This window comes from Motacilla alba, chromosome 4 (assembly GCF_015832195.1).
Source record: "Motacilla alba alba isolate MOTALB_02 chromosome 4, Motacilla_alba_V1.0_pri, whole genome shotgun sequence".
Classification (NCBI taxonomy): Eukaryota; Metazoa; Chordata; class Aves; order Passeriformes; family Motacillidae; genus Motacilla; species Motacilla alba.
Window position 1 is genome coordinate 41,827,491 of NC_052019.1, and position 14,212 is coordinate 41,841,702.

The 14,212-nt window shown below is 44.3% G+C and overlaps 1 protein-coding gene across 2 annotated transcripts; it reads right to left on the reverse strand.

Annotated features, from left to right (window-relative positions):
* Nucleotides 1-6,740: 6,740 nt before the first annotated feature.
* On the reverse strand, nucleotides 6,741-12,733 carry NPY2R (neuropeptide Y receptor Y2). 2 transcript variants are annotated; one of them, XM_038136568.1, is made up of 3 exons: nucleotides 12,438-12,732; nucleotides 10,499-10,577; nucleotides 6,741-9,437 (listed from the first exon to the last, which is right to left on the reverse strand). In XM_038136568.1, the coding sequence occupies exon 3, from the start codon at nucleotides 9,399-9,401 to the stop codon at nucleotides 8,244-8,246; it is 1,158 nt and encodes a 385-aa protein (XP_037992496.1). In that variant the 5' UTR covers nucleotides 9,402-9,437; nucleotides 10,499-10,577; nucleotides 12,438-12,732; the 3' UTR covers nucleotides 6,741-8,243. The 2 variants fall into 2 exon arrangements, with proteins under 2 accessions (XP_037992496.1, XP_037992498.1); XM_038136570.1 differs by lacking the exon at nucleotides 10,499-10,577 and having other exon boundaries at nucleotides 12,438-12,733.
* Between the last annotated feature and the right edge of the window lie 1,479 nt (nucleotides 12,734-14,212).

Sequence of the window (14,212 nt, forward strand, 5' to 3'; positions counted from 1 at the left end):
TTTCAGCCCTTTTTGTAACAGAAAGTTCAGCAGTAACCACAGCAGCTGGCAGGAGTTCAGCTATAGACACCAACACCAAAAATCACAACAGTACGAAGATTAGAAGTGCACTTCAGCCTGTTTATGCTGGAAGTCTTAATAGTTAATCTTTTACATCTGTTTTTCATCTCAGCAACTGTGATATTGGTTAGGTGTAACTTCTGTAGAAAAACATTCATGCAGTTTCTAATCTGAGATCATGAGCACAAGAACAAAAAAAGTCATCAGTGCTCTGATATTCCTCATTTTACCTATTCTTCTTTGATGAGTCAGCATTTCCTTTGTTTCACACAGGAAGGCTTGCTGTGATAGAGCTGTAGTTCTATTTGCACTATTGCACTGTTACCCACTGTTTGAATGTCACTTGTTTAGGATTTCTGAAGACATAAGGCTGTAAACAGACCATGAAGGATTGTCACTTGTAGATCCCAAGAGGAAAATCTCTTCTGTAGCAAACTGGATGGGAAGATGGGCAACCAAATGTGAAAGGGGAGGTATTCAGGGACACTGTGTAGTTCTGCCAGCATCACACACCACAGTATTTTGTTCACCAGAATCCTCCCCCTTCAGCAGCAGAGCCTGCACTATGAGAACCTGTTTCCAGCAGAAGGGACAAGCAACTTCCTGTGTAACAGGACAAAACAGGCAAGCAAAATGCCTTCTTGAGCCAAAGTTCAGTATTTTTCAAGTCACACGACTGCCTCATCCTGCCATCTTGTCCTACAAGCACTCATGCAGGACTTTCTGCTGCTTTATATGCAATCTCACAGAGAGAGAGAAAAAAATTTTCTGGTTTCACCCGTATTATGTCTCAGAGAAGTAGCAAACTGAGCAACAAACATGATGAATTGGATTTTTTTTTTTTAATGGACTGGAACAGCTATATTCTACCATGGGAGAGCCAGAGAAGCTAGCAATTAGCTGTATCATACATATGCAACAGATGCTTATGACATTATGAAGTGTTCCAGGAGTTTGTCAGGAACAGCTAAATAATAAACACAAAGTAGAAGTTGCTACGTGCTCTTATAGCCCAAGATAAAAGAAGAGATCAGGAGAGATACTAGATAGTAGCTTATCAAGAGTAAGACAACATACCATTGGGGCTTCCAGCTAACTTAAGAGTCAGAAAGGCAGCTTCTTCTGAGGTTTAAAATCAGAATTCATAGCACAGGCACAAGTACTAAGAGGGAAAGCATGATGAATGGGATAGATAAATCAGAAAGCATACTTTTAGGGAATATTGCAAGCTTAGGCTTTTGAATAGCAATTATGGAGAGCATGATTTCTCATTTCAATTTATGTCCTGGTAATCAATTATACACTGAGCTGGATATAAGCTCTTTTGCTGCTCCATTAGAAGAAAACAAGCAAATAAAATAAGGATTCTGAATGCAATGAGTTCTCTTCCTCTCTTTTCTCTACCATTGATTCCAGTTATCTGAGATAACCATGGAATTTTAACTTGGAAGAAGGCAAACTTACACAGTGAGAGCACAGTGAGACTGACTTTATTATAGCTTCACCCTTGCATAATTTTTAGTTCTACTTGTCCTTGCAATCATTCCTCTGGCTTAATATGACTCGTGAGAGATCTCATCACTGTAAACCATTAGCGTATCCCTAACGCTAAATTTTCACCTGTCACCTACAGAAGCAGGAATTAAAGTAAACTGGAAGAGGTTTCTTGATTCCTGCACATCATACTGGCCTGAACAAATTCTGTGTGGTTCCGTGCAAGCATCTTCCTCATGCTGTGATGACAGAGGAGAGGTTTGCTGCTGCACACACCCATCCCACCACAGCTGCACCCAGCTCTGTCTTAAAGTATTTATATTTTGCAAAGCCACCCATCAGTCAGTGTTAGTGTCAGTACAAGAGCATTAACACTTCTTATCTGTAAAACATTTTTCCCCATGGATCTTCCTGCCCGTTCAGTTCTGGAATGAGTAGTACAGCTGATGGAGGCACAGAGAAGAAATGCAGTGCCGAAGTGCCACTCTACCACCATTCACTTCACATATTAATGTGAAGTGGCTGTCAGCTTTTGGTGCCTCAGGCCACCTCAATGCTCCAGAGAGTGGGAATAGGAGAACAAGTTGTAATCAGGGCTAAGGATGAGCTCCTTGAGGAGAATTGTCACAGCCACCCTGTCATCACTCACTGCCCTCAGTCTCCCTGAGACAGTAGGCAGCTTCCACGTGCTCAGTCCAAGGGTGCCTGTGAAACACTTTCTGTCAGCTCTGTTTGAGAGCTTCTCTGGAAGCTGCGCTACACTGAACTGGAGAGGCATCAGACATGTGGCACTTGCACACTTACAACCTGTGGAGTTGTCTGCTTTAGAGTGCAACAGGGATGAAGGTTGCAGCAACGTGCTGCTTTGTCCTCACAGCAGCATAAACCGAGATTCGAAGCACTGAAAAACTGAAAAACATTTCCCCAGCTCAGCTCCTGGGAGCAATCCTCAGAATCCACTAGGAAAGGGTGCCTGAGCTCCAACCCTCAGGTTTGATTTGGGGAGCAAGTGTAGCCATGCTCTGCTGAGATGGGCTTGCCCCAAGCCAGAGTGCAATGAGAGCAAGGCTAGTTGTTTCACCAGCTTGGATACCTTAAATAGAGTACTAAATCACAGTACTGACAACAAACTTTAAAATCCAGCTACAAATAACTGATTTTGAAGGATGCTAATAACTAGGAGAATTGTCCTAAATTTCTCTTTTTCTATGCAAAATTGTAAGGATAGAAATAGTTTGACCCAATAAATACATAAGCATGGATTGTGCTGCTGAAGATATCATGCACAGCAGAGTTAGTAGATTATGAGGGTTGTGAAGTGTGCAAATAAAAGTCTGTTTCATACAAACTCCAGTTGTGCAATTCAGCTGCAGGTCCAAGAGGCAAACTACAGCCTTTTTCTCCTATGAAGATCAGCAAAACAAAAATTATAATCATGTTTTCAAGCTAAATTGTGCCTCCATCCATCAGATATGTAATTCCACCATCTTTAAGTTTTAGAGTTTGAAGTTGTCTTCCTTCCACAGGAGCTCAGTGAAGTCTGAGAGGGAAAAGATTTTAATACAAGCACCAATTTTTTTCATATATCCTATCTGAAATGAGCTTATGAGGAGCTTGTATGCATTATTCATCCCATATCCTGGCTGGAATTAATAACACATCCATTGCTTCTGATACCTTATCAGTAGAGAGCTGTTCAGCTGTATTGCATTTAGGTGGAGTAATGTACACATCCGGGTTTACTTGCTCGAGAACATGATGTGAGTTTTAAGGCTCAAACAATCTCGGGAATTTCTTCTCAAAGTTCCTCAGTTTCCCTGGGCAACGCTGTCCCTCGTACATGTGTCTTCATTTGGCCTGGTTTCATTTCTACACGTTTCTCTCGCTGCCCTGACTAAAGGAAGAACAAAAGTCTATAAATCAATGACATCTTCACTAGCCTCGTTTTTGCTCTCTCTTTCTTTCTTCTTGAAGCAGCAGCTCATCCTGTGACTTTCTTACTTCTCCAGCTTTACCAGCCTCAGAGTTCTTCACTACACTTGTACTAATTTCCTTTAAAATGACAGCCAATTGAAAATATGAAAATCACTACTGATTGCAGAAATAAGCATTTGTACTGCAGTACACAGGTCTGCAGCAAAACCAATCTTGCATGGATTTACATACATCTCATAGCTTTTCAGGGCAAAGGACCTGTAATTTGGCACAAAGTAGTTCCCCTATTGTGGAGTGGCGTTTATAATGACAGTATTAGGTAAATAACTCAGGCATCCAAAGACAAAATTCATCCCTTAAGGTCATGATCTGGATTAAAGTAAGAAAATCCTGGAGAGAGTTTAGAAACTACGAAGCAAGGAAACGGATTATACTAATCAGTAAATTCAGTGATTTTTTTTTTTTTGTGGTCTGACAGATGAAATGAGTTAGTATTTTCCATTCTGTTATTACTCTTAGTGTTATCTAACTTATTAGTATGTTGACAAGGTATGTATGTCCATTGCACATTGTATAGAAGCAGGGTTATACAGACAGACAACTATTTTCTACACACTTATTCTACAGAACAACTTTTGCACAGCTCTGACGTACAATTTGTATATAAATAGATATGCATATTAAACCCATTTGCTGTCAGGGCTTAGTCCTTTTATTTTAACTGCTTATGGCCTCAAATCTATTTTTTTCTCAGATTAACAATCTGAGAAAATCTTTCTGTTCAGTAACAGGCAGCAGCCCTGACTGGAGATCACAATTCTCAGTGAAGGCTGTTTACTCACAGGCCCCAGTGAGAGGGTTCAGCACTGTCCCCACATTCCACTGCCTTCCCATAAAACCCTAGCAAGCTCACTCAGGATTGCTTCTCCACTTTTAGCCCCTGGCTGTACCCGTAACAGGCAATGTGACTTTAACACTTGTCCAGAAGCAGCACAGCTCTGTGTTCTCCTCCGAGGCAAACGCACAACAGCCTCAGGAAAGTGCACGAGTGCAGCTCTTCTGCCTCCAGGCTTGAGCTGCCTGGTGCCCAGGCAGAGCTGGGAGAGCACAGAGCTGCAGCTGTACCTATGGAATAATGTGACGCTGTTGAGTCAGGGATGGAAAGAGAGACTTCATTCTTCAGGTGGACCAGAAGGCAAAAGCGTTTAATGAAAGTAGTGGGTCTTTTATAGTGTGACTCACTGAGGTGATACTTGACTGGTCTCAAAGTAAAAACATCTCACACTATTGGTGTACTATGAATGGCACACTGTGGAGAACCATAACTATCGACAATGGTTACAGAAAGAGAAATAATAATTGTTTTAGTTCTTTCCTCTAAGATTCCCAGGCTCAGCCTGGGAGAAATGATCTCTTCTTTCTTTGACTGAACTGAGAATATCCACAAAAATGGACTGTTCAGGACTGCGCTGCTGCCAAAGACTGGAGACACATTTCTGCCAGTAAAACTTGCAAGGCATCAAAACATGTTCTTCCACGGAGGCCAAGAGCAAATTGATGACCAGCTAGGATCCTACATCACATCTGATGGCATCTATGGGGTGGATAGGTCTCATTTCTATCATATCAAAGATCAGCATGGCACTAGTCCCAGTGAGCTCATCCTGCCTGTGCTGCAGTATCTTTATAGTAGATGTACTCATGGAGAATGAGGGAGGAGGCCTCGCCTAAACTGTCTGTATCTGTTCTGATATCCTTGTCCCTGAACCTGAGTGCCATGCAAAGGTCATAAGTTCCTGCCCATAAAACCATGATATTCAATGTTTAATTGAACAATAGAACAGCTCTAAAAAGACATATTTTGCTGCCTGAGGAGACGCTGCAGTGTGCTGGCTAGATCACACTGATGAGAACTGAGTTCAAATTTTTCCTCTGAAGCAATGATGACATTTCCTTTTGGATGGGATGCCCTGCTGCCCACCAGTAAATTATGCAATGGGTGAATGCTGCTGTTATTCTTTGGCTTTGCATAAAACTTGTACCCAAGCAACAGGAAAATAATATAATGCCTTAAAAATATAATTAAAGCACTAATAGGTCAATGGGGAGACCTGGATCCTGGTTTCTATTTCAGGCAAAACAGTGTCCCCTGCAGACTTCTCAGTCCAGTGGTCAGATATTGCTTACAGGTTCACTTTCCCTCACAGGGAAATGGGGATGAACCCTGAATTTTCCGATCCTTCTGACAGCTGGGATTTGGGGCAACCCCAAAGGATCTTGCTACATCATTGCTTTTGGTGATAAAATGCTGTGTTTCCCAAGAAACGTCCCTAGTGATGGGTACTAAAGTGTGTAGCTGTGCTTGTGCAGGAGCTGAGTCCCAGGAGTGACTGAGCCATGCAAGAGGCACAAGTCAGTGCTGGCTCTTCCACATCCTCTCTTCAAGTGCCAGTGGGAAAATGCACACCTTGCAGTGGGACACTGTGCATGGGATTGTTACCCTAAAGCAGGCACTGAGCAAGGCATCACCTCCACAAGGCAGAGAGGAAAGCCATGCAGTAAATTAGTGCACCAGCTCTGGCTCTGCATGATGGCTGCAGAGAGAGCTCAGGAAGCCATAAAATAAAGATACCATGAAATAAACGGAAAGATTATTTGTAATTAATTGCTCTTATACAGGATGATGCAAAGCAGACTTAAAATTACAGAGAATTAGTCTGGCAATAGTAGATTTTGCACACACTGTCATGGTTACTTCAAAACTGTCTATATACCACACTCTAACAGGCTTAAAGGAGTTGAAACAGAACTTTTAAATCATTTGCGTTTTAAATAAAGGAGGCTATTTGTAGTAATAATACTTTTGATGAAGGGTTCAGAGTCAAGTGATACATGTGATTGATGTCCATAATAATTGCACACTTCTATAATCCTTCCTCACCCGTAAGAGTTTTACATTTTGGATATTATTAATATTCAGACAAAAATAACTTGTAGGCAATATCATGTCCTGAACATGGTGGAGAATTAATCTATTTTTGTAAAACTGTTTAAGAATGATGGATACTTTTTCTGCTCGAGTAAACACTAGCTAATTCTCTAGACCTCCCTTTTCTGCTCATGAAAATCCAAGTCCAAAGGATTTCACGGACATTTAAAGGATGGTGTCAAATACTGAATACACAAGGATGAATTTCTCCACTTGATAAAGACCTGATACCATTCATTACATTGCAAACATTTCAACACTGGAGTTTTATCGGGTTTTAATTTGTAAGAGAGAACATAATGAACTTAGGAACAACAAAAAATGCAAAGAAAAAATGAGGCTGCTGAAATGTAGCCATCAAACTAGACTTCAAGTGAAAATATCACACTTGTCTTTATTCCAGATAAGCAACAGGGCAGCTGGGAATAAACATGGATTGAAATTTTCTTCATCTCTTTAATGAGTTCAAAGAGGCTTAACAAAGACATAGAAGAGTTGAACATTGCTGTGTACAACACAGTAAACAGATTAAAATTTTATACCTGAGCAAAAAAGGAATTTAACTATCAACTACAGCATGCAGAATAACTGATAAGTTATCACATAAACATAGCATACTGTTATTAGGTTACAGTCATTCAGATGTTCTTAATTTTCACAAAGGCTAAAGATGGAAAAAGCTCTGAGACGAGATGAGTATGTGACACAAAACCACAATAAGGAAAAGCACTTTACCATCTAGCAGCCTTTCCAGAGGATCAGAATTATCTGCTGTTTTATTATCCAGGCAGAAGCAGCAACAATTCAAAGCCTGTGGAGTTAATAACACATTAGACATTTAAGCAGGTCCTGAAAATGAAAATATTAGCAGTTTATGAAGTGCTCACAGAAGACCTGAGCCTGCATTCCCTGCCCTCAAATGCCACTTTGAAGCACTGCATTTGTGAGCTGTTCCCAGAGCAGAATGAAAGGCAGGAATCTGCAGAGAATGACTGATCAAGTCACAGGCTCGTGATTTTCTCACCAGCATAAACGCCAATTCTTAAGGGATGACTTTTTACCCCATTCGACTGGCCAAAACCCACATTTCATTTTATGTAGAAACTTGACCTTTCCTCTCACTGAATCCAGTATTTGGGTGGGTTTTGTTTTTTCTTTTCTCTTCTGTTTTCACCATCTAATCTATTTCAAATGCTCTGGCTTGAAATAGTCTGGCACAAGTCAAAAAGAAGTAAAGCATTTCTCTTCTTAATTCCCTTGTCTTTGCAAAAGATGCCTGTAGGAGAGAAGGGGCCTGAAAAGTTTGAGGTTTAACCAACACAGCTGATTCCCCCACCAGACATGTTTCTTCCTCCTGGCAGACTTCTGCACTCCTTGATTTTCACATCAAATATAAAAACTATCCACTCCCACCACCAATATTCCTATGCTATAAATCAGCCATTTGCCTTCCTCCAGCAAAACCAGCAAGCCCTGCACGTGTCATTTAGACTTGACAAGAAGATACTGGAAGGATGGAAGAGTTTTTATTTACCCTGTTAGAGACAGCCATAAACTAAGCCTCTCCCTTTTACTTCCTTGCAGCTGTATATTTACATACTCTTGGCATCGATCAACTCCCTTCAAATCGTAATACCTGCCTTGACTTTCCTGCTACTGTTCTTTCACCATTTATGAATAAAACTATGCATTGAAAATGCATGTACCAAAATGGGTTCATCCCTTTGTCCACAACATAGTAATTTCTTCTTTACAGTCAGACATCTTAGACATTGGTAGGCTGTGTGAAAGAGTCCCCAGGGAACTGAATCCTCTTGGCTTCTAGTTTCTTCCTGGCTTTGAAAGCTGCTGATACTTCGGGGTGGATGGAGTCCAGCCGCTGCTCACACTGGAAGGCCGTGAGGAAGGCCGTCCTGTAGTTGTTATTCATCCAGCCATAGAGGAGGGGGTTAGCAAACGTGGAGCACATGGCAATGACATGGAACACCGTGTAGATCAGTTTGTACTCTTTCAGGTCTAACACCTGACTGTCAATGTCACTGACCAGCTGGAAGGTGTGAAAGGGCAGCCAGCTGACAGCAAACACCACAACCACGCACACCAGCATCTTGGTGGTTTTCCGGCGCCGGTGGTGATAGTGGTCATTCCCCGCTCCGGGGCTAACGTGGTTCTTGAGCTTGGTCCAAATACGGATGTAGGCATAGGAGATGACTGCCAGAGGCAGAACATACTGGATCAGGAGCATGGAGATGCTGTAGATGGTGCCATAGTTGAGCTGCCCCTCCCCTGGCCACTTCTCAGAGCAGACCACAATCTTGAAGTCAGGAATGATCTCAATCAACGAATACTCACGGAAGATGGCCAGAGGACTTGCCAACAGGGCACTGACTGCCCAGGCAACTCCTATAATCAGGAAGCTGATCCGCTTAGAGATTCTGCTTTCCAAGTGGTAGACGATGCAGCGGTGACGATCCAGAGCGATGACAGTCAAAGTAACAGTAGACACGTGGACAGCAAGGGCCTGGGCATAAGGCACCAGGTGGCACAAGACCGGGCCCAGTTTCCATTCGCCCAGGAGCGTATAAACCAAAGTGAAGGGCAGGCACAGCGTGTTCACCAGCAGGTCAGCCACTGCCAGGTTGGCAATGAAGAAGTTAGTCACTGTGCGCATGCTTTTGAACTTGATGATCACGTGGATCACGAGGGAGTTTCCGATCACTCCCAGCAGGATGATGGAGCAGTAAGCAAAGATAAGAATTATCTGCACTTCAACAAGTGTTGTGCTGTCCTTCAGTTCTGGTTTAGGGTCCAGAGCTAATTCGTTGAGTGGTGTGGTGTATCTTGTCAAGTACAGCTTAGTGAACAGCTCCATTTTCATGTCATCTGTCTGGTTGTCCTCACCTACTGCTTCCAAGGGCCCCATCCTTGCAGAAGCCTGGTCTAAGCCACAGAGCTGAACCTGAAAACAAAACAGTACAAGAACAAGTGGAGAAATTGTTCCACATGGGCTAAGACAAGAAGCAAAGAGCTAAAGCTACATCTCTATCCTAACCCACATGCTACATTGCCGGATTAAGAGAAGATCTGTCTTAATATATTTGAATTCTCTTGCCCTTACATTTTGAAGGCTGATCCAGTAATATTATTTAGGCATGACTCCTGCTGAAAATTGGAACAGATTTCAAAAGCATTCCAAAGACAAAGTTCGCCTAAGTAAATGCAGAAGGATTAAGATCCTGCTGGGCAGCATATAATTTTTTTTACAATCCACTACCTAAAACTAGTGCTTATTTAGCACAAATCTTCCAGTAATATCTATGGGAATTCTACATGGAACAGCACCATCCAGACTGTTATTAGCATAACAATCTTCCAGCTTTTTGTTAATGAAAAGTGTTTCCTTTAAATAGTTACTAAATTCTTACAGGTTTATGCCCTTCCTTAACATCATTGAACTCATTGCTGGGATCTTTCTTTAAGAAACTTTGTTTTACAATAGTTTGTACCATGAGGCAAATAAAAAATACCACTGAAACCGAATGGAAATAATAGTATTTCTTTGAAATGACTGCATAACTTATTCATGCTGAAATCAATTCAAGAAACAATTGAAACACAGTTATACATGATATTTCCTTTCTGTGTTATGTTTCAGAAAACAGAGCTCCTTGGAGGCTGCCAATCAGGCATTCATTTCTGACTGCAGTCATAGCGAAGAGCAAATCATTCCCCTGCTGAAGTCCGTAAGAATTTCACCACTGGCATAAAAATCACTATTTTTTTCCTTCCTTACACAGGCTGAGCCAAATCCTGTGCTACCCTAAGACTTCAGTAGGCACAATATATGAATGATTTACAATCAGTTGCTGACTCGGACTTCAGTCCAATGTAAAAAAGTACACGTCCCCATGAAAACTGCCCAGAGCATGGGTGGCATGCTAACCAAGAACTGAGAACCTGGGAACTCCTTTCCTTGGCCTGGGAAAATAATAAGAAATTACTGGTGCCAAGCAAACTTACCAATAAAACACCACTGTTCGCCACCAAGGGGAAAGGCAGCCCTGAGTTACTCACTCGACTTCCTCATTCATTACCTTCTCTAAGGAAAGAAAGCGTAGAGAAGAAATGTCACTTTCTTGCCATCAAGAGTTACACATAGCTTAACCCTTCCTAAATTCAAGTCTGCCTAAAGAAACAGCTATTGATGTGTTTGGATGAACATGGCTCTTAAAAAATTCTTGTTCTTTTTGGATCAGCTCCATTTAATTCCTTCCATCTTCACAGAAACACTTCAGAGGAACAGAGGTCCATTTTCATCCCTACCTCTGTTCCCAGTAACTATCAGTGAGTTACATCCTTCAGTACGGTTTCCAAACTGAGAAAGAAGTGTTGGCTGCCAGCAGGAGACTGAACCCTTTTTGCTTGCTTCTATCCCACACAACATCCCAAAGAATTTCTCAGGGCAAGGTATTTTTGCAAAAGAAGCAGATCGACTTAATCAATGGAAAGGCATTTTCCTCCCAGCTAAACAGGTCAGAAACATGCTATACTGTTTAGTCTACATTTATTCAATAATTAATAGTGGAAGCCTGAGAGGTGAAACACCACAAGACACGTAGCCGAGATGTGCCAGCAGCTCACACCAGTGTACACCACTGATTTTAGCAGTATAATCAGTGTTCAACTACTAGCCTAAGCCTAAGGGATTCCTTATCAATACACCTTTAGTGCACCAGGTTAGAAATGTAAGAGATACACCACAATGTGCAGTCAAGGCTATGCAGAAGTTGAGAACTATGATGAGCACTTTCCTTTGACCCATTCCTCCACCTAGGAATTACTCTTCCATACATTATTACAGTAGAGATTTGGTGAGGTCCCAGGACTGTCAGATGCTTCAAAATCTCTTTCTTTTTTTTTTTTTTTTTTTTTTTTTGTAAGCACAGGTAATGTCTGTACAAAAGTAGAAAGGTGAGAGGGCTGACAAATATAAATTCTTTCCCTTCTTTGCCCTAAATCCTTCTTCCCTTTCTTCCCAAAAGTATTTTCACCCATTTCTCTAGTCCCTGACTTTCTGTTGATTCCTTCTTGCAACTCTTTCTTTTTAGCAAAGCTTTCTCTTGCTCTGACACTTTTATTTTATTTGTTACTGCCCTATTCAGGATGATGAAGGATGCTTTGGTCTTGTCAATAAGACAAAGCTGAGGGAGAAAGAAAGGACAACCACGGTTTAAAACAGAAATCAGCTCGTGTGTCACCAAGTGATGAAATAAACTGGACAAGTTTGACATGGTCGGTGGAACAGTTACGTGGGCACAATATCAGTTGCTTTAAAAAATGGGGATTAAACTGAGGTGACACTCCAGGTAGTGTTTGACTGCTCATTTTTTGGGATAAACTCTCCAGGTGATAGCATTTACTGGCACACCTTGCATACTGCACCACGCCGGGGCTTTTTTCCCATTTTTTCCCCCCCAGCAGCCAGATCCTCATGGTGAGGCATCAAATTGCGTCTAACTTTCGGCCGAGAAAGGCCCAAAGAGGATTTACACGGGTTCTCAGAGCAAGTAAGCAAAAAGGGCAGAATACGTGATTACATTAGCAAGCAGCATTCCCATCAGGACCGCAGTGCCTGCGCTGGGGAAGGGGCTGGGGTTGCTGGAGGCGCAGCTGGCAGCAAACGCGCCTCCGGGATGCGGCGCCGCTTCCCTCCCACCCTCCGGTGCGCTCTTCCCGGGGGGAGATACCCATGCCGGGGGGGCAAGACCCATCCCGGGGGCAGACACCCATCCCGGGGGCAGACACCCATCCCAGGGGTTAGACACCCATCCCGGGGGTTAGACACCCATCCGGGGGCAGAGACCCATCCGGGGGCAGAGACCCGTGTCCTGGCGCTGCGGGGATCCCGCCGCCGCGCCGTGCCGGGAGCGCCGCTCCGTCCCCCCCTTCCCGCTCTTACCTTCCTCTCGCCCGGCGCAGGCGAACGAAGCACGGCCGGCTGCTGCCCCCGGAGCCGGTGTGCCAGGGCAGGGCAGGGCAGGGCAGGGCAGGGCAGGGCAGGGCAAGGAGCCCCTCGCTCCGCAGCGCGGCGGCTGCCCTGGTTCCGCCGCCCGGCTCGGGTCCCGCCGCTCTCCCCGCGCCGCTCTCCCCTCCCGGGCGGCGGGGCCGCGGCGCCGCTCGCCCCGTACAAAGTTTGGAGGCGGCGGCAGCGGCCCCCGCACGCCGGGAGGGCGGCACGGGCGGGGCGGCCCCGCCGCCGGGGAAGGGCTCGGGCGGGGCGCGGCACGGGGCTCCGCCCGCCGGGCTCCGGGCTCCGGGAGCGGGGAAGGCTGCGGGCAGCGCGCTCGGGATGTGCCGGCCGCCCCGCGCTCGGGATGTGCCGGCCGCCCCGCGCTCGGGATGTGCCGGCCGCCCCGCGCTCGGGATGTGCCGGCCGCCCCGCGCTCGGGATGTGCCGGCCGCCCCGCGCTCGGGATGTGCCGGCCGCCCCGCGCTCGGGATGTGCCGGCCGCCCCGCCGGCGGCTGCAGCGCTGCCGGCCTCAAGCAGGGATTTGGAGAAAGAGGGAGTCGTTCCAGACCCGAGCCACTGTACGTGCCGCACAGCCGAGCCTGCTTCCTAGCTTTCCCAGTCCCCGAGATGCCTTCTGGGGCAGCATGAAGGGGATGCCTTTGCTCCAAGCAACTGCTGAAATCCTTGCTTACAGGCACCGCAGTTTGCACAGATTTTCTGATCCTCAGATGTGGCTGTTGCCAGAGCAGGTGTAAGAATGAATTAAGCATTTATATATTCTGTCAAGAGCAAAATAAAATATTTATTTACAAGGCTGGAAAGGTAAAGACAACAGCTGCTGCTTTTATTTGGTTCTGTACCAATAACCTTTCAAAACAGCTCTCCTGCCAGCCAGCTTGACAGAGGACTGGTGCCAGTCAGCATTGCTGTGCCTCTGGTAGGGTCCAGCTGAGAGATTCAAGGAGCTGTCTCAGTGCCTGTCCGGGGGGTCTGATTTACCAAAACATGCTTCAGCCCTGGTTGTATTTCCCAAGAATAGGAACTAGGAGACTTTGCTTTCTCTATAGCTGATATCACTGATACTTAAACAATTTTCTTCCCGAACCTTGCAGAAGCTGGTCTCCCAAATAGGAATACTTCTTTACTTCCTGTCACTTAGGTAAATTTGCATTTATACTTAAGGTAGTTTCAGGGATCAGCAACATTATCTTCCCTTTTCTGTCTTCTTTTTCTTCGAAAGGAGACTCGGTACAAAAGCACTTCCCTTGTCAAAATTAATGCTCAATAAATAATATGCCCTTATCTACAGCAGAGGATGTTAAGGGAGCATCAAGGAGTAACTTCAGTGATTTTAGAGCTGTTTTTGAAATTCAAAACATGTCCTAAGAACCCCCTTGGATCTTTACTAATTCAGGCTATCTCTTCAGGAAGGGCCTTGCTCTTAGTCCTTCAGCACTTCTGAGGCTGTTAATGGAATGCCCCTAGCTTATTGCAAAATAGATTTCTTTGATGACTAAGTTTCAATTCTCCTACCCCTGTTTATTCATTTCCCAAGTCAATCCAATTGTAGGACCTATTTTTTGATCTCTCAACAGACATAAATTCCTGCCGTGAGTTTTAGTAATTACAGCACTTGTATAATACATGGCTGCAACAGCCTGAAATCCTTTCCTTTCCTTCTCTGACAAGTAGTCAGCAGTGGCCTTCCACTGATCTCAGGGGT